General features: G+C 34.0%; 1 protein-coding gene across 1 annotated transcript; it reads left to right on the top strand.

Annotated features, from left to right (window-relative positions):
- Window positions 1-16,791: 16,791 nt before the first annotated feature.
- LOC107421366 (putative disease resistance RPP13-like protein 1) lies at window positions 16,792-21,043 on the top strand. The gene is made up of 2 exons (XM_016030595.4): window positions 16,792-20,452; window positions 20,859-21,043. Exons 1-2 carry the CDS (start codon window positions 16,985-16,987, stop codon window positions 20,877-20,879), a joined length of 3,489 nt encoding a protein of 1,162 aa, XP_015886081.3. The 5' UTR covers window positions 16,792-16,984; the 3' UTR covers window positions 20,880-21,043.
- Window positions 21,044-21,543: the final 500 nt, after the last annotated feature.

The raw sequence follows: 21,543 nt of genomic DNA, 5'->3' as shown, positions 1-21,543 counted from the left end.
AATTATATATAAAACTAGTTTTGCATCCGTGAATACTTGTTAGGTTTTGATATAGTATAGACACTGTCAGCATTTTATGACAAAGATATGTTACATGGCAGTTCATATCATTTATGTTAATTGTTAAGAAATAAATAATTAATCAAATTTAAAAAATATTCAATTAAATTTTAATAATAATTGTCGTGGATCCTATCTGCAAATCTGATGAGTTATTATTTCAAATTAAAATATATTTAAATAATATGTTATTATTTTAAATAATATGGCTTACTAGATTGTTTTTATTATATCATAACTGTACAACCATATATGATATTTGTCTCCAACTTCTATTCCATTATATGCCTCACCAATGAATGATTGACACTTCGTCTAAAAAAAATTGGGCTGCTGGCAAGCCTGACCCGTTACTTACGCTTTCATTTTGTGTTTTTCCGTTGTTGCCGCTTGCTTTCGTCGTTGTTGAAGTCCAGGAAATTATCAAAGTATTTTGATCGTCTTGTTTCAAAATAGAGATGAAGATAATGAAGGTCAGTGGTCCTCAATTCCAAATCTTTCATTATTAATATCCTCATTTCTAGATTTATTTCTCTTTTCTTTTGTATTTGTTTTGGTTCTTCAGGTTTTATGAGATTTGGTTCTTCTTTTTCCTTCTGCTAATTGACATAATAATATAAAAAGAATTAAAATATAATTCCAAGTACTGTATCACGTTTGCCATATTTATCCTTTCATCCTCCCATTTTTATCCCTCCTAATCTCCATGCCAATCTAGCATTCATTGGTTACACAATTTGATATTACTTATTTCAAAAGTTTAAATTTGTGAGAGGTAAATTGGAATTGTACTATATAAAGTCATCACTTTTTGACAGTGGTTTACTTATTTTTACTAATTTATAATAAATCATGGGGATGGATTGAGATTAACATCCCTTACGTGGGCTTTATGCTACTGCTGAAGCAGGATACTCAATTCCATTAGGTTTGGAATTCCTCAATTCCATTAGGTTTGGAATTCCTCCTATGCCATGTTTTCCAAACATAGGAGCAATAACATATGGATTTATAGTCTTACTGAAAGCCTTCTATGTTCCTCTCCTCCAAATGTATCTTACAAGAAATTAAATGGAGCTTCTAAGTTAGAAGGAGAAACAGAAAACTTATACAAGCAATGGTTTTCTATTCAATTAAACAAGAAGTTGTAGTATGCTAATAAGAAAAAAACAAGATTGATACAACAAACACTGCTCAACATACAATATTGGCACATTAGAATATGTATGTACCAAAGAGAGAAACTCCTATACTACATATAAAGGGTTGTTGCCCAAACTACTTCAGGAGTAGTCATCTTCATAGCAAATAGCAAAGTAGCAATAAGGAGTAAATTTAAATTACATGATAATAATTCAGACTTCTTTCAACTTGAAGGAATGATGTTCCTGTAAGTTATTCCTTACCCGTAATCTTGATTTTTCTTTTTTGGTTATTGCATTGAATGGAGTTTTTTTTTTTTTCCTTTTTCTTAATTTGTTTTTTCAAAACCTCAACAATAAATAGGTCAAAGGATTTTCCTTTTTCATTGAAAAATTGATAAGAGATCTAGTCCCTAATTCCTCCTTTCATTCAAAATTCTTGAAAGTTAAAATGCATGGCTTGGACGTAAACTCATAGATAATTAAATTACAATTAAATACTTCAAAGACGAAGGCCTATTTCTGCTTTATCTCCTCGTTTTTGTATTCTCTCTGCTAGAAGACTTGGGATATTGTTTCATCTATATCTCCAATAAATCATTAGCTTGTTCTCGCTGGCACACTCAATTCACTTATTCTTTTCATCTTTATATCAAAAACAATAAATATTAATAATATCTTGCATGCAGAAGTTCCTTCTTACTTTGCAACCTATTTTGTCCAACAAATTCTGCATCCTAATAGTGTAGAAATTTGATATTTTCTTCAAGTCTTCTGAATTCTGTATGGTGTACAAGTCTAAGAGATTTTGTTAGATTAACACTACACCATGTGGGTGTTTTATCATTTAAGAAAAAAATAAAAAAAGAAAAAGAAAAAGAAAAAGTTTTGTTTGATTAATCTTATATGCATATTGCCAGAACATATTAATTTTGAATAAGCCATCCCTTAATTGTTTAGCTAAAGTCTGGTCATGCTCCATTTGGGTTCTGCAACATATAACTAAATTTGAAACACGACAATAATAATTAGGAATCAGGCAAATAAATCATATTAGATGAAAGAGATCAAGCAATGATTTACAATTCATAATTTCTAATATTTTCCTAATATATATTGAACAGTGAAAGAAAATATGAAGGGAAAAAAAAAGGATGGTAATTATCAATTTATCATCATTAGTGGTAGCCCCAAACTTAAAAATACCAACCGCAGAACAACCCGCAATTCAAACAAAAGAGAAGCAGACATCCTTAAAGATGTCAAAAAGAAGACGATCCATGCAAGATGATAGATGGAAAAGGACTCATACTAGATAATTGATTTTACATATCATGATAAGTCATAGTCTGTGATTGGAATAATATACAAGTATTGGATGTGAGCAACCTTATGCCAATCCTCCCCTATTTCCTTTTCGCATCTTTGCATTACCATAGGGCAATCATAAATATAAGGTGTGTCCAAGAGGTGAGCTGACACATTTCTTGAGGTATTGATGCCAAATTGTTGCACTGGAAATGCCAAGCACTTTAAGTGATTTGAAGTTGTTGATCCATTCTGGAATAGCCATCTAATTTTTGCATTCACCAATATAAAGAGTGTGCAGGCCAGTAACATGTTGAAGACCCCGAGGGAGAGTTTTCAATTTTGGAAGTCCAGTAAAATTGAGACAATGAAAGCTCGTAAAAGCTTGCAACATATTTCCCATCAACGTCATGCATGTCAACCTCTTTCTTTTTTCCTTTTTTTTTTCTTTTTTTTTTTTTTTTTTTTGGGTAATAAATGCATGTCAACCTCTTGGCAATTGATGATTGCCAGTTTTTGAAGAGACGTGAGATGTTAAAAACAGGAGACAAGTACTTTTAATTTCGGACAACCATCAACCTTCAAGTACTTGAGAGAAGTGAGGTTTTGCAGCCCCTCCAGAAGAGATTGTAGATTCTCAATCCATTCTATAGAGATAGAAGTCAAATTCGAGAAATAAGAGAAACAAGAAGCTAACGTCGATAATGATGCTGCAGTACTCCTCATCAGTAGTGTTTGTTGGAAAGGCCTCAAGCTTGTATTACACAACAAGAGACTTTCCACATACGGTTGAAGTGGCATGGAAATCAATTCAGGTCATTTAATTCAGAACGACAGACAAATGAAGGCAAAGAACAACTATCATCTGCTTGCTCAACATGATCCTTCAACCATCCCTTTCGATTGAGGTAGTTGTTAAGTTAGTTTCTCTAAAGATAAAGAAGATGCTGAAATCATGTTTTATGCTTGTTAAGCTGTAACAAAAGCAGAAAATGACAAGTGGTACATTGATAATGGTGGTTTTGGAATAACTCCAAAGGATGAATGCTCGCTTGGATCACCTAGATCAAAGAATGGACGGATTTAAGAACTCACAAGGTGGGCCTAATCCTAGGGTGGATTTATATGGAGGCCGAGGACGAGGTCGAGGAAGTCATGGATGTCCTAGAGAAGGATTTGAGGAAGGTAATATTGGAGACAATCTAGAGGAGGAGTTTGATGATGTTTTTGCATTTCAAGGAAGGCAAAACCGTAGGAGGCAAGCTAGAGATGAGGATGATGACCTTGGGAATGTTAAAGTGAACATCCCACCATTTTTGGGGAAAAGTGATCCGGAGGCATATCTAGAGTGGGAGGAGCGTATGGAGATGATTTTTTATTGTCATAATTATTCCGAGGCAAAGAAAGTAAAGTTGGCCGCTTTGGAATTTGGACATTATGCACTCCAATGATAGACTAATGAGCAAGGTACCCGAAGGAGAGTTGGTGATGAACCTATTACTACTTGCCAACAAATGAAAGGAGCTATGAGAAAGATATTTGTGCCGACTCACTATCATAGGTTTGCTGCATCAAAAGCTTCAATCATTATCATAAGAAAGTAGAACCATGGAGGACTACTACAAAGAGATGGAGATGCTCATGATAAGGTTAAATATGAATGAGGACCGTGAGGCAACTATGGCAAGGTTTTTAGGAAGTTTGAATCGAAAGATAGCTAACCAAGTGGAATTGCGATAATATGTGGAATTGGAAGAGATGCTTCATGTGGCCATTAAAATTGAGAACCAATTCAAGAGGAGGGGTACAAGCTCACAGTTTTGAGGAGTTTCTAGTAGCGGAAGACCTAATTCAAGTGTTTGGAGAAGCAATCCCACATATCACACAAAGCTAAAACCGAAACATGGTGAAGAGAGCTCCAACCGGCCAAGGAAGGACAATCTGGCCTAACAGCCACCAGCACCTAAATCAAGTAGTAAGCTTGATTCTAAACCTTCTAGAACTCATGACATTTTTTGTTTTAAATGCCAGGGTTGAAGACATATTGCTAATCAATGTACGGATCGAAGAATAATGGTGCTAAAGGCAATGGAGAGTTGCAGTCCTAAAGTGAAGAATCCAAGGAAGGAGCCGAATTTGTTAATAAAGAAATTAAGGATGAAGAACAAGATGAAGCCGAGACTATCAAAGCTTCAAAAGCCGAATTGAGTTTGTAGCAAGGAGCATCTTAACCGTATATAAAGATGAGGATCAAGTCCAAAGAGAAAAAAAATCTTCCATACATAATGTGAAACTCAAGGTAACATTTTTAGTATGATAATTGATAGTAGAAGTTGTGCTAATGTAATTAGTAGTGTAGTAGTTGAGAAATAAGGGTTAACAACCATTAAACATCCTCAACCATATAGATTACAATGGCTTAATGATAGTGGTAAGATGAAAGTGAACAAACAAGCCAAGGTAAAGTTTAGCATTGATAAATATGTGGATGTTATACTATGTGATGTTACGCCTATGCATGCTGGTCATATTTTGTTGGGAAGGCCATGGAAATTCGATAGAGACACCATACACTATGGTAGAAAGAATGCCATTGTAATCCAATTCAAAGGTAAATAGATTAAGCTTGAGCCATTAACTCCAAAGAGGTATTAAAAGACCAATTACAAGTGCAACAAAGGAGGGAGGCCGAACGGCTTACGGAGAAGTCAAGCATCGCACCCATAGCTTCACCACCTATCCAAGAGGGCAATACCAAACCACACAACCAAGGTAAGTATTCTAAAACTAAATTTGAGGGAAAAGAAAGAAAGGAAGCTGAAAGAGAGAAGATGAGAGACAAGACTGAGAGCATGAGGCTGAGAGAAAACCGAGAGTAGCAAAGAAAAAGAGAGGAAAGAGAAGAAAAAGAAAAAAATTTATCTTAGTTTAGGTGATATTAATAAAGCATTTTTTAGAAGGAAACCTATGCTGGTAATGATTTATAAATATGCTTATTTAAATCATCAAGCTAACCTTGAAAAGCTTGAATTGTCAAGTTCTATATCTTCTCTTTTGTAGAAATTTGATAATGTCTTTTCGTAGGAAATCCCTAGTGATTTACAATCTATTCGAGGGATTGAACATCAAATTAATATTATTTATGGAGCTGCAATTCCTAATAGGCTTGCATGTAGAAGTAATCCCGAGGAGACGAAGGAGCTACAAAGCCAGATAAGTGAATTGCTTGAAAAATGTTATATCCGTGAAAGCATGAGTCCATGTGCTGTTCCTGTTTTATTAATACCTAAGAAAGATGGATCATGGTGCATGTGTGTAGAATGTAGGGTCATTAATAATATAACCATTAAGTATAGGCATCCAATTCCTAGATTATATTTGCTTGATAAATTGTGTGGTGCTTGTATGTTTTCAAAAATTGATTTTAAGAGTGGGTATCGTCAAATTAAGATGAAAGAGGGGGATAAAAAGAAAACTGTATTTAAAAATAAGTATAGATTGTATGAGTGGTTAGTAATGCCTTTTGGTTTAACTAATGTACCTAGCACTTTTATGAGGTTAATGAATCATGTCAAGCCTCCATTCATTGGAAAATTTATGATTGTTTATTTTGATGATATTCTTGTATATAGCAGGAATTTAGATGATCATGTAGGATATCTTAGGTTAGTTTTAAAAGTACTTAGGAAAGAAAGATTGTTCGCTAATATTAAAAAATATGATTTTTGTCGAAATGAGCTTGTATTTCTAGGACTTGTTGTGATAATGTTTAACCAGGAGATTGGGTTTGGTTGCATTTAGGAAAGGAGAAGTTTCCGAAACAATAAAAGTCAAAGCTGATGCCTCGAGGAGATGGAATTTTCAAGTTTTAGAGAGGGTTAATGAAAATACTTACAAGCTTAACTTACCATGTGAGTATAATGTGAGTGCTACCTTTAATGTTGGTAACTTATCTTCATTTGCTGTAGGTGATAATTTTGATTTGAGGGAAAATCCTTTTTAAGAGGAGGGGAATTATGAAAATCCACTCGTACCCATACAACCGACTATCCGTTGGAGTGTTAATCCTATACAAATGAAGATGGGGCCAATCATTAGGGCACAAGCTAAGAAATTTAAGAATGCTGGCTTCATACAAGGAGTTATTAAATCTCAAGAGGGCAAGACAAAACCCGAAGAACCAAAACCCATTTCATGCATCCAATGGTGAAGGCTAAGATGGACTCGGGTAACTGTTTTGGTGAATTTGTGGACTCCAGGCAACAAGGAACAGATTCAACACTTTGTGAACTCAATTGATATCACTAAGAGGCCATGGAATCGTATCATGGCAGAAGCAAAAGCATCCAAATTCAGTTTATGTGCATAAGTTTTCTAGCCAGCACCAAAATGCTCATTTTGGTGCTGACTTTGACTTCTTTTGTTGATCAAGCAAGTTTGACTTATTCCAATCAAGGGTAATGTATGGGAATCAATATTAATCCTATTTGACATCTTACATGTCATATTGAAGCTGATTTGGAGCCTAAATTAGCTAGTGATTGGTCAAAGACAGCTTAGTTTGAAAACTAGTTAACTAGTTCCCTAATTTGTAATTTGACTTTTATTTTAGGAAATTAGTCTTTTATTTTTATTTTCATTTATTTATTTACTGGACAAATCACTTTAGGAAGGTAGATAATTTATTATTTCAATTCCCGGGTAACTATTTTGGTGCATCTATGGACTCCGAGCAGTAAGGAACGGATTCAATACTTTATGAACTCAATTGATATCACTAAGAGGCCATAGAATCATATCAAGGCAGAAGCAAAAGCATCCAAATTCAATTTGTACGCATAAGTTTTCTTTTTAGCAGAAAATGCTCATTTTGGTGCTATCTTTGACTTTTTTTGTTGATCAAGTAAGTTTGACTTATTCCAATCAAGGGCAACGTATGGGAATCAACATTAATCCTATTTGGCACCCTACATGTCATATTGGAGCTGATTTGGAATCTAAACTAGCTAATGATTGGTCAAAGATAGCTTAGTTTAAAAATTAGTCAACTAGTTTTCTAATTTGTAATTTGACTTTTATTTTAGGAAATTAGTCTTTTATTTTTATGTTTATTTATTTATTTGCTGGATAAATCACTTTAGGAAGGTAGATAATTTATTATTTCAATTTTAAATTAATTAATTTCTAATTCAAAATAAAGGAATTAATTAATCCAAATTATAATAGGAAAGGAGGTGGAATTCGGCCATATTAAGGAAACCACTATGGTGGCCGGTTTTTGACCTAATTATTGAGGTTTTTTGTTTGTACTCTTAGCCTATTTAAAGGCTTATTTTTCAGTGATAAAGCAGCTTAGATATTATTCAAAAAAAGTATTTGTGAGAAAGAATTCTCTTTGTTCTCTTTGAACACCTAAAACACTTAATAGAAATCAAGTGTTTTAGTTTGACTTATTAATAGGACATCTATCACCTATTGTAGCATCTTCATCATATACTAAGGTTTCTAATCACAAGTTGATTAGGCGTTAAGATGACCATTAAAATTGAACTTAATTGTGATCCAGGCTAATATAATACGGGTTTAGGAACAAGTCGACCTAAGTTCGTATCATTGAGGCAATTACACGCTACTCAAGACTATTTACAGCCCTACACACTTATAAACTTGATGTGAAGTCTACATTTTTAAATGGTTATTTTGAAGAATACATCTATATTAAGCAACCTTTAATATGAAATTATGAAATTTTGTACAAATCATATGCAAATTCTAAATTGTAGGGCTACATTGTTTGTGATTGGGCTGGATCAACAGATAACTTGAATAGTACTTCTAAAAATGCATTCACATTAGGCTTTTGAATTTTTTCATAGGCATCAAAGAAAATGTAGCTCAATCATCTACTGAAGCCGAATACATTGCAGCTACAAAAACAACAAGTCAAGTAATTATGCTAACAATAATTTTTGAAAACATAGGAGAAATTTATAATCAAGTTACAAAGATCTTTTCTGATAGAAAATCAACAATTGCTATGGCAAAGGATCATGTATTTCACAAAAAAGCAAGGCATATCAAATCAAATATCATTTTCTACGATATGCATTAGAAGATAAAGAGATTGGATTGATGTATTGCAAATAGAAGAACAACTAACTAACATCTTTACCAAAGCACTACCCATAGCACAATTTGAACTCTTCCATAATGGAATCAAAGTTTCAGAAATTTGCATCAAGGAGAAGTGTTGAAGACTGATGCAACATTCTTATACTTGAAAGCCAAGTAAACTTGGTGATCAAGTTACAACCTTGATGACCAAGTAAAGAAACTTGGAGACCAAGACGATAAATTTGGCATCCAAGTTTTAAATCTCAATAAATAGCTACTCTCATAGCATTTGTATCAAGCACGAAGAACATGCAGCAAGAGAAAAATATATATAAACTTGTGTCGTGCTAGAAGAAAAATAAAAAATAGAAAGAAAGAGAGAAATATTAAAATGATAAGTGTTAAAAAAGACCAGGTTTTCATTATAAACCTTTTAGAATCTAGCTTAGCCATCAGTCTTGCCTGATTATCTTCCATTTTTGAAAAATCTTGAGATCACGGGATGTCAGCAGCTGTTGGCCTCATTTACAAGGAGTTGATACGTGGACACTGCATTTCCAACTACTTAGAACTTGAAGATAACAGACTGCCCAAAAAGCAGCCTAATGGCGAAGTTGGGTTTGCATGTAATTTGGATTCACTTGCAAATTACCTACTGCAAAATGCTGTTTGCAAACACTGTTCTCACTGAGGTATACAAACACTCAGTTTTTACTCACGTACACATGCATATGTAAATGTAAAGATGTGTTGGATTCATTTTCAGAGGAGCTTCCACTTCCAACTTCTCTGGTTGAACTCTGCCTATACCCTCTTCCAAATCTTAAATCCTTAATCATTTTGACATCTTACCTCTCTTAAAGAGTTGTCTATTATCTTACTGTGACAAGTTGCTATGTTTGTAATCCTATGGTGTCAGAGAGAAAAGTGGTAGTATTATGCTATTAGCCCAATGTTTTTTCCTTATGTTAGACTGATGGTAAACTGAATGAAGTCATTGAGCGTATCTGTCCTTGCTTGCCATACAATCTAATTTTCAGTTTGTTACTTGCATTTTCAAAAGTGACTGGCTCGCATTTTCTGATAAAAATGTCATCGACTAGTATATATATATATATATATATTTTAACTATAAATATTCATTATACATGCCTCACAGGAAAAGCTTTTAAATTTTTAATGATTTTAATTTTTAATTTTTAACTTTTTTAAATTCCGATGCATTCACAAGTCACTCTAGTCATTCTAAAAATGCATTGTTCTTTCCCCATTCTGTTACTATGTTTTGAATCATATACTCGGTTCTTTTTGTTAAAGCATATCATGACTCATTAAATAGCATTTTTTATTGAATTGGGAATTTCATCACATCCCATATTCTAAACCTTTATTTCTGTATATATTTAATTGTATAGTTGACCTTATTATTAAGGGAGATATACTTACCTTGTACAGCATATATACTTACCTTGTACAGCATATTCAAAAAATCTATAAAGAGCCATCTTAAAGAGAATGGCACGGCAACTTTTTGAAGCAAAATTATTATTTTATTTTTTTCTATTATTTTCGTCATGGTATCAGAGCCTTCCTTTTGTAATTTTTGAGGCAAAATTGAGTTCTGTTTCTTGGATATCAAAACAGAGTATTTCAATCTAGTTTTTGGTTCTGTTGATCTAAGTGTTGTTGGTTGGGCTTTTCAATTTTTCTGCTGGTGAGCATCGCATCTTTGGGATCAAATATTCAAGCTACCTTGTTGTGTTCTCCTTCTTGGGTACGTGGTGTTTTCTTTTCTTGATTCATTATTTGTTTTGATAATGGCAGAAAAATATGATATTTTGCCTGTTAAATTAAATGGGAAAAATTATTTTTCTTGGGAATTTCAATTTCGAATGTTTGTGAAAGGAAAGAATTTGTGGGGACATTTAGATGGATCTGTTTCTAAGCCTAAAGATGAATCTGATATTGGTAAAATCACTCAATGGAATTCTAATGATGCTCAAGTAATCAGTTGGATTTTGGGATCTGTAGAATCTCAGATTGTCCTTAGCTTAAGATCTTTTCATTTTGCTAAAGATATGTGGGATTTTTTGAAGAAAATTTATCATCAGGAGAATTCGACTAGACGTTTTCAGCTTGAATTAGAATTGTCTGAGTACTGTCAAGGTAATTTGTCCATACAGGACTATTATTCTGGCTTTCTAAATTTGTGGGCTGAATATAAAGAACTAGTTTATGCGTCTGTCCCTCCTGAGGGTTTACCAATTTTACAACAAGTTCATGAAGTGTCTCAACGGGATCAATTTCTTATGAAGCTGCGACGTGAATATGAACCAATTCGTGTCAATTTGATGTCTCGAATTCCTTCTCCATCACTTGAAACATGTTTTGCTGAACTTTTTCGTGAAGAACAACGGTGTGTCACTCAAAGTGTGCTTGAAAATAAGAATCATCAGAGAGCTAATCCAATGGAGATTGCTTATGCAACTCAAGCCAAGGTACGAGATATGAGCAAAGTGCAATGTTATAGCTGCAAAGAGTATGGGCATATAGCTAATCACTGTAAGAAAAAATTTTGCAACTATTGTAAAAAGTCTGGTCACTTGATTGCTGAATGTCGTCGTAGACCTCAAAATCGAACCTCCCAAGCTTTGCATGTGTCTCACAGCTCTTCTGCACCTGGATTCGATTCTGGATCTATATCCAGACCTGATTCTAGCTCAGGAATGACCAATTTAACTCCGGAAGTTGTGCAACAACTTATTTATTCAGCTCTCTCAACTCTTGGCATTTCAGGTACTTCTCCTCGTTCTCATGTTTGCTACATTGACTCTGGTGCCTCTAATCATATGGTTTCTTCTCCAAAATCTCTTGTTAATGTGAAACCATCTCTTGGTAATTTGGAAATCCAAACAGCAAATGGAGACAAACTTCCAGTTAAAGCAATTGGTGATATTCCACATTCTCTGCCATTAAATAATGTGTTTCTTATGCCTCATTTGACTTCCAACCTTTTATCTGTGGGACAATTAGTTGATGAGAATTGCAAGGTTTCTTTTTCTCCAGCTGGTTGTATTGTGCAGGATCAGACAACAGGGAAGGTGATCGGGATGGGACCTAAATGTGGAAGACTATTTCCTCTACGCTTATCTGTCTATCCTAATAATAAATCTTTATTTTCTTTGTTTAGTCCTGTTTCTTTAAGTCAGGTATGGCATAAACGTTTGGGCCATCCTAATTCTAGAACCTTATTAACCTTGTTAAAGAGTGGTTTATTTTTGAATAAGAGTTCGATTACTTCTTTGGATTTATCATTTGCTTATGATGGTTGTAAACTTGGCAAAAGTAAGACTCTTATTTTTCCTATTCATCAAAAAATGGTACAAAATGCTTTGATTTAATTCATACTGATGTTTGGGGTAAATCCCCATTTCCTTCTCATTCTCATCACAAATATTTTGTATCATTTATTGATGACTATAGTCGTCATACATGGCTTTATTTTTTGCATTCCAAATCAGAGGTGTTTGAAGTCTTTAAGCGTTTTTTGGCATATGTTAAAAATCAATTTTCCACTTCTATCAAAATCTTGCGTTCTGATTCTGGTGGTAAATATATGTCTGATGCTTTTAAAGTTTTTCTTCAAAGTGAGGGTATTCTTTTTCAAAAATCTTGCCCCGATACTCCTTAACAAAATGGAGTAGCTGAGCGGAAAAATCGTCATCTTTTGGATGTTACTAGAACTTTACTTCTTGATGCATCAGTTCCATCGCATTTTTGGGTCGAAGCTTTGTCTACATCTGTTCATTTGATTAATCGTTTGCCATCTCCTGTTCTTGATAATGAAACCCCATATTTTTGTTTATATGGCAACAATCCTGAGTACAATCACTTGCGTGTGTTTGGATGTCTTTGTTATGCTCATCTTCCTTCATCTGATAGAAATAAATTGACTGCTCAATCTGCAAGATGTGCATTTCTTGGGTATGCCTCCGATCAAAAAGGTTATCTTTGCTATGATCCTCTTGCTCGTCGTATTCGTATATCTCGGAATGTAGTATTTGTTGAAAATATTTATTTTTTTGAACATGTGTCTGATTCTTCTACTTCTTCATCTTCTTATCTTCCTAATTTTGATCAACTTGAGAATGTAAGGTTTAATACTAGGATAGATGATCAGCACCAAGAAAATAGCCAAGAAACTGAAGGTTCTTCTCGCAATCCTATTCCTGCTTCTGATTCTCCTATTGAACAAGGTGAATTTCTTAATCTTGGTCCTGACATATCTATAGGACAATGTGACGTTTCTAATATGCTTGATGCACCTCCTCTTCGAAGGTCTACTAGACATATTAAACCTCCTGATCGTTTGTCTCTCATGGCTGCTTTATCTGTTACCAATGTTCCCAAGTCTTATTCACAAGCTAAGAATTATGAGCATTGGAGGGATGCTATGAATGAAGAATTAGATGCACTGGTAAAAAATCATACTTGGGATGTTGTTCCTTGTCCAAAAGGGTGTAAGCCTATAGGATGTCAATGGGTGTACTCTATTAAACAAAAATCTGATGGATCCTTAGATCGCTATAAAGCACGTCTAGTTGCTTTTGGAAATTGGCAAGAATTTGGAATTAATTATCATGAGACATTTGCACCTGTCGCCAAAATGACGATTGTTCGTACTTTATTAGCTATTGCAGGTTCGCAATCATGGCCACTTTTTCAGATGGATGTCAAAAATGCATTTTTACATGGAGATCTTCAAGAAGAGGTTTATATGCGACTTCCGCCTGGGGTACAATCTGATTCTCAAAATCATGTCTGTCGTCTTCGTCGTTCCTTGTATGGACTTAAACAAGCTCCACGTGCATGGTTCCAAAAATTCAGCAATTTTCTTTGCACATTGGATTTTAAGCAGAGTTATAATGATCCTTCAATGTTTCTTTGTCATTCTGCTGGTATCACCATTCTTCTTGTTTATGTCGATGATATTATTATTACAGGTACTGATCCTGGTGGAATTAAGGAATTACAAGCTTCTTTACATTCTTCATTTCACATGAAAGATCTTGGAATTCTTACTTATTTCCTTGGACTTGAAGTACATCATTCTGATCGAGGTATTTTTGCCAACCAACACAAGTATACTCATGACTTAATTGCTTTGGCCGGACTTGAGAATTCTACTCCTGTCGATACCCACTCGAAGTTAATGTGAAATATTCTCAAACGGATGGTGATTTGCTTCCTGATCCCACAATATATCGTCGGCTAGTTGGGAGTTTGATTTATTTAACCATTACTAGACCAGATATTTCTTATGCTGTTAATTTGATAAGTCAGTTTATGCATCAACCTCGGCATCTCCATCTTGCAGCAGTTAAACGGATAATTCGTTATTTGATTGGGACTCCTAGTCGTGGAATATTCTATAAAGCACATTCATCTCTTATTCTTCAAGCATATAGTGATGCAGATTGGGCTGGATGTCCTGATACCCGCCAATCGACCACTGGATGGTGTATGTATCTTGGTGATGCACTTATTTCTTGGAAGTGTCAAAAGCAAAGGAAACTATCCAAATCTTCTACTGAGTCAGAATATCGTGCTATGTCTTCTGCTTGTTCTGAAATTATTTGGCTTCGTCGTCTTTTATCAGAATTAGGTTTTCCTCAAGCCGATCCTACTCCTCTTTATGCTGATAATATGAGTGCCATTCGAATCACTGTCAATCCTGTACTTCATGAAAGAACTAAGCATATTGAAGTAGATTGTCACTACATTCGCGATGCATATGTTGATAACATCATCACTGTGCCTTATGTTTCTACTGAATTTCAGACAGTGATATTCTAACCAAGGCTTTGACAAAGATACGACATCAGTTCTTAGTTGGCAAATTGATGCTTCTTGATTCACCTGCATCAATTTGAGGGAGGGTGTTAAAGCATATCATGACTCATTAAATAGCATTTTTTATTGAATTGGGAATTTCATCAGATCCCATATTCTCAGCTTTTATTTCTGTATATATTTAATTGTATAGTTGACCTTATTATTGAGGGAGATATACTTACCTTGTACAGCATATTCAAAAAATATATAAAGAGCCATCTTAAAGAGAATGGCACGGCAACTTTTTGAAGCAAAATTATTATTTTATTTTTTTCTATTATTTTTGTCACTTTTCTTCCTTTTTTTTTTTTTTTTTCCTTTTTCCTTTTTGTCTTAGAAAAATATTCTACATATTATTGAATTCATTATTTGGACTTTGTCCGAAACTCATCTTCTATTTTTAAAATATTCTGAAAATATTTGCGTTGCTCTTTACCTTCTTCAGTCAGTTAATATGCAGGGGAAATATTTTTTTTTTTGGCGTGAATATGCAGGGGAAGTTATAACCTGCTCATTTTCTAATATACATACATTTGTTTCTTTTCTGGATATAGGTTCGGATGGGAGGATAAAGTAAAACTTGTGTTCCCTGTATTGTATGTGTATAAAAAAAATATATATATATATATATATTGTTAGAAAATTTAAATTATATTAATTAATTTTTCAAAATTGAATGGAAACATGAAGGAGTGCCTTTTCACATGATATAAGTTGCATCATTTGTCGCTAACTTTTATAAGGTATTAATTCACAATAGATGCTATTTTTAGGAAGTTATCACTTCATTACTTAAAAAACACATTTATACATAAAAATGTATTTTTATATTTAAAGATACTTTTTTATGAATAAATATATCTTTGGTTCATATTCTTTCAAACTCTATAAATAAAGATATTTCATTTCAATTATTATCCAGTTTTTAAATTCAATACAATTTATGAATCTATACATGTCTTTCTCCCATAATGTAAACCAACTGTTCATATATTAGATTCAATAGGATTCTAGAATCATTTTTCGAAACATACACAAGACAAGAACTGTTTTATAAAACATTTAGAGAGTTAAGTGTTGCCAACTGGAGAGTTCAAGTCAAATTTGATTCACTGATCTTGATTATTTGGAGTACTCCTATTATTTTAAAAGAGATCGTTGTATCTTGAGAGATGCTTGTCATAAACCATGAGCACTTAAGTGAGGCAAATGCATTTTAAGGATGTAGAGTTCAACTTTAACCTCGATCTAAACTGATTTTCCTATAAACTCTACTTATTATTATATGCTATTATTTTATTTGCATTATTTGCATGCTTCTTGAACAAAAGTTTAATCACATTTATGTTTAAATAGTATTTAATTCAATACTTAGTTTTATACACACTAATTTTTCCCAACATATTTATATGTGTGTGTGTGTGTGTGTGTGTGTGTGTGTGTGTTTCAACTGTAAAATGTATAAAAAGCTTTAGAATGGTGGAAGAGTAGGGGGAGGGGAAGTAGGATGTTAAAATTCATTACTCTTTCAAAAATTTCTTAAAACTTATGTCCATCTTTCTTGTTCTGCAAATAAATCAACTAATTATACTGTATCTCTTAACTTTAGAACAATTCCAGAAAAATAAAAACAAAAATAAAAAGTAAACCAAAAAACAAAACTACTGAGACTTACCAACTATACTCAATCTCATTCGTCTTTTTAACAAACCCTTTTTTAATCTTTTTCTCTTTCTTTTATAATTTTTTTAAAAAATAAAATAAGTCTCCTTACAACTCTTATATATCATGATTTTTTTTTTCCAATATTATTTACAGACCATTACATATCACAACTTATTTAAAATCAGACTAGCCCTTAACAATGATAAATACCATATCCTTCAAGATTTGATATAATATGTGACACAACTTGAACAAGTTCCATAAAGATATTTGGGGCATGCGTAACCTTTCAGAAATTGTATTTTATAGAAAGTATTGAGTAGATACCAGAAAGGAAACATATAAAAAATAAAAAAATAAAAAAAAGTATAAATTTATTGATCATCGAGATATAAAATAGGAATTATGTTTTTTCTTCTATCACATCATAACTAAACTTTTTCATCCTTATAAAAATAAAGTGAAATTTATTGTTAAAGTTCCTTTTATAAAGTAAAAATTAAAGTTAAACATCGATGGAAATGGAATAATGCATGTAAAAAGTTTTACAAATGGTGTGAGACTCACTTTTCAAGTCTTCCTCAAGTCTTCCTCAAGTCAACACCTAACATTCATGGAACCAGCCAGATTTATCAATAAAGAAAAACAAAAGAAACTAGCTAGGAAGCTTCCCACATATTCTTAATGGTATTGCCAAAGAATTAAAATCAAAGTCTTCTTTCATTGTTATTTGCAACACAGAGAGGTTTTTCACTCGTTTCTTTCCAAATTTCTCAATTCCGTATACACCAAGAAACACCATGGCTGCAGAACTAGTAGGAGGAGCTTTTCTTTCTGCTTCACTTCAGGTTTTGTTTGAGAAGATGGCTTCTGGGAATGTCCATGAATTCATCCGGAGAAAGAAGCTCGATGATGGTTTGCTCAAGAAGTTGAAGATCAAGTTGCTGTCAGCTAATTCAGTGCTGAATGATGCTGAGGAGAAGCAAATAAAAAACCGAGCTGTGAGGGAGTGGCTTGCTGAGCTCAAGGAAGCAATCAATGATGCGGAGGACTTGGTGGATGAGATCGATAGTGAAGCTTTGCGATGCAAGATTGATAGTGAGTCTGGAAGCAGCTCACATCAGGTACTGAACTTCATCTCAACTTCATTTACTGCATTTAACAAAAATGCTGTAGAGTCGAAGATTGAGGAAATCCTTGATAGATTGGAATTCATTTTGCAACAAAAGGATTTTCTTGGCCTCAAAGTAGGTGTTCAAAACACAACTTCAAGAAGAACACCAGCAACTTCTTTAGTAGAAGAATCCGGTGTCTATGGCAGGGATGATGACAAAGAGGTCATCCTTTATTTGTTGCTATCAGAGGAATTTGATAGCAATAAGATTTCTGTGATTCCCATAGTGGGTATGGGCGGAATTGGCAAGAGCACACTTGCTCAGCTTATTTACAATGACGACGAGGTGCAGAAACATTTTGAGATCCAAGCATGGGCTTCTGTCTCAGACGATTTTGATGTTTTCAGAATCACAAAAGTAATTTTCGAGTCGATCACTTGTCAAACATGTGATATTACAGACTTGAATCGACTTCAAGAAAAATTAAAGCAAGAGTTGAGGGGAAAGAAATTTCTCTTTGTTTTAGATGACATTTGGAATGAGAATTATATCGAGTGGGATGTGTTGAAAAGCCCTTTTGAATTTGGAGAGCATGGGAGCAAAATTATGGTGACAACACGCAGTGAAAAAATCGCAAATATGATGCAAACTGTTTTGAGTTATAAGCTGCAAGTCATGTCAGAAGATGATTGTTGGTTGTTATTTGCAAAACATGCCTTCGGTAATGCAGAGCCAGGTGCACATCCTGAATTGGAAGAGATTGGTAGGCGTATCGTTAGAAAGTGTAAGGGTCTACCATTAGCAGTGAAAGCGCTTGGTGGTCTGTTGCGCTCTGAACAAAACCCAAAAGATTGGGAAAGAGTTTTAAAGAATGATATATGGGAGTCAACTGGGAAGGAACTTAACATTCTTCCAGCTCTTTGGTTGAGCTATTATTATCTACCTACACATCTTAAAAGATGTTTTGCCTACTGCTCTATTTTTCCAAAGGGTTACAATTTTCTGAAACATAATCTAATTTTGTTATGGATGGGAGAAAATCTTTTGGAGCACCATAAAAGTAAGACTGCAGAAGAAGTTGGAGAGGAGTACTTCAAAGATCTGCTATCAAGGTCATTGTTTCATGGCACTCAGCGTTCCTTTTATACAATGCATGACCTTGTAAATGATTTGGCGAAGTTTGTATCTGGAGAATCTTGTCTAAGGTTGAATGACAGTTTCTCAGATGTCCAAAACAAAAGCTCTCGCCATTTGTCATGTCTTAGATATAACCTCCATGATATTGAGAATTTAGAGGATATATGCAACATTAAGGTATTGCGTACTTTGATACTTGATGAATGGAATGAAGAGATCAATGGAAAACACTTGATACATCCTGATCAACTGCAATCAATGCAGCACTTAAGAGTTCTTTCTCCGCCTAAAGAACTTTTTCTGAATGAAGGTCCTTTGGTGATGAAGTTTCTTAATTCAATTGGCAGTTTGAAGCTTTTGAGGTATTTGGATTTCTCTTTCACTAAAATTGAGGAAGTACCTGATGCAATTTGTACTCTGTACAACCTGCAGATACTACTTTTGAGATCATGTGACGAGCTTACCAGGTTGCCAAATTCAATTGGTAATTTGAAAAGTTTAAGGTACTTGGACTTGTCCTATACCAAAGTTGAGGTGCTACCCGACACAATATGTAATTTGCACAATCTGCATTCCTTGCTGTTACAAGGTTGCTGTGACCTCATTTGTTTACCAACCAACATGGCAAGACTAAGCAATTTGCGCCGCCTCAACATCGAACTTACAAATTTAAGGGAGATGCCACCGCAAATGTCCAACTTGGAATGTCTACAGACATTAAGCGCTTTTGTGGTAGGCAAAAATTGTGGATCTAATATTAAAGAGTTAGGTAAGCTTAAAGATCTACAAGGTTATCTTGATATTAGAGGCCTTGAGAATGTAACAAATGTTGATGATGCTTTTGTGGCAAATTTGAAGTCAAAAAAGGGTATTACTCAAATGCTTTTGGAGTGGACAGGGGATGTTGATGATTCACAGAAAGCGAGAGAGGTACTTGGCAGACTTGAACCTCAGAAAAATCTCAAGAAACTTTCAATTGAAAGGTATGGAGGTACAAGTTTCCCGGATTGGGTAGGACATCATTCATTTTCTCGGATGAAAGTTGTGAAACTATCTTATTGTAACAATTGCTATCAGTTACCTCCGCTTGGACAGCTACCCTCTCTGAAGGAGCTTGAAATTGCTGGATTTTCTATGGTTGAGAGAATAGGCGAAGAATTTTATTTTAATGGTTCATCTTCTGTGATTAAACCATTCAAATCTTTAGAAATTTTGAAATTTTCACGCATGCCTCAGTGGAAGGAGTGGTTATTGATTGAAGGTAGTGAAGAAAATGGGATTTTCTCACACCTTAAAGAGCTTAAGTTTAGTAATTGTTCCAAGCTAAATGAAGCATGCTTACCTCATTATCTTCCATCATTGACAAGTCTTGAGATATCGGCCAATCACCAATTGGTGGCTTCAATCTCGAGTTGTCACTATCCATCACTTGGTATCTTGAAAATAGAAGACTGTCCAGAAATAAAATCATTTCCAGGAGGTAGCTTGCCCCCAAGCATACACACAATGGCAATCAAGAGCTTTAAAAACCTGTTCACACTTTTGGCAGAAGGATGGCCTTCAAATTTACAGTCACTTGAAATTTCTAGCTGTCTAAAGTTGTTTGCAAAGCCCATGCAATGGAATCTGCAAATGCTCACTTCTCTTACATCCTTGCTTATCTGCGGCGTAGATGAAAAGCTAGATTCATTTCCTGAGGAAGGACAGCTTCCTAGCACTCTGACTTCTCTTGAGCTATTTGTTTTTACAAAACTGAACTCCTTGAATGGCAAGGCTTTTCGTCACCTTTCCTGCCTTGAACATTTGAAAATTTCATTTTGCCAAGAGCTCCAGTGCTTGCCAGAAGAAGGTCTGCCAGCTTCACTTTCACATTTGGAAATTTGTTGTTGTCCTTTGCTAAGTCGAAGCTGCCAAGGGAAAGATTGGCACAAGATTGCTCACATCCCTCACGTATGTACGGATCATCCAAATTCAGATCCAGGGATAGACATGTCCACCTTCTGTGAAAATATTCAGGTATCATGATTCTAGTTCTTTGATATAATAGCCTTTAGTCTTTTATTTTATTAATTTATTTTCAAATGAATTCAAAACCACATCACTCATCATAAACCTACTTGCTATTATATATAGTTCAATTTTTTCTCTTGTTCTAGCCTGCTCGATTAATGGATTCACTATTCTTTTCAAAGCATAAATGCAGTTAACATCCAATCTGATTCAGATATTTATATCTATCTACCTAATAATTTTCCTTTAGTACGGCTCAATTTGGAATTCTTATGATTATCATGCTTTTCATTTATAAAATGTACTTTATTAGTAAGAAAGGTCCTCAATTTACATTTTTCTGTTTCAATTAATTTCAATCTGAGACTTATTTTTGTAAGTGTTAATATACATGCTTTCATTGTCATTGTAGGTGGTTCATTTTTCGTTGTAAATGAAGAAAACTGAGTAAGATTCTCTTCTCTTTCTGCTTTATGAAAGTAGCTATACTTGATGTAAAATATTCAATACCCATATAAATGCAGATTATGTCCTCATTTTGGCACAGCCCTGCAGTCCAGGATAAATCAGAACAAATATGACTGCGATTTGTTATTATGCCGTTTGTCTGTTACAAACTTTTTTCCACATTATTTTACGGATTTGTTTTTTCTATGATGTAAAAAGTTTAGAGGGTTGTGAAAGTAAATCATTTTTAATAGAGTATCACTTGTGGCCAAAAAAAAAAAAAAAAAAAAAGGCTCATTAATAATTTAAGAATTTGACTCATTTTAATAGAACTACTATTTTTACAATATGCAATTTATTATAATTATTATTATTTTATAAAAGAATATGCATTTTTTTTATTATAAAAGAACGACAATATACAGTTTTATTTTTTATTTTTTATTTTTTTGGGTTTCTAATATACAGTTCTGATACACAAACCACTATAGAGTACAATCAAAGCAATATGGGCCAATGAGCCGTGCGACCCAGCTTCCAAAATGGGCCTAAGATTTGTCCACTCTTTTGACCCGATGCTTTCCGGATATGCAAGTATGATGTAGCACAAAGACCAATCATTTTGCATGCATAATTAATACCCATGGCAT

This window comes from Ziziphus jujuba, chromosome 5, assembly GCF_031755915.1.
Source record: "Ziziphus jujuba cultivar Dongzao chromosome 5, ASM3175591v1".
Taxonomy (NCBI): Eukaryota; Viridiplantae; Streptophyta; class Magnoliopsida; order Rosales; family Rhamnaceae; genus Ziziphus; species Ziziphus jujuba.
This window is presented reverse-complemented; position numbering and strand designations above follow the sequence as displayed.

Bases quoted from the DNA above. Each gene is read 5' to 3' on its own strand.
- LOC107421366 (XM_016030595.4), top strand. From the start codon at position 16,985: ATGGCTGCAGAACTAGTAGGAGGAGCTTTTCTTTCTGCTTCACTTCAG. The intron at 20,453-20,858 runs GTATCATGATTC...TTGTCATTGTAG, and splicing joins CCTTCTGTGAAAATATTCAG to GTGGTTCATTTTTCGTTGTA.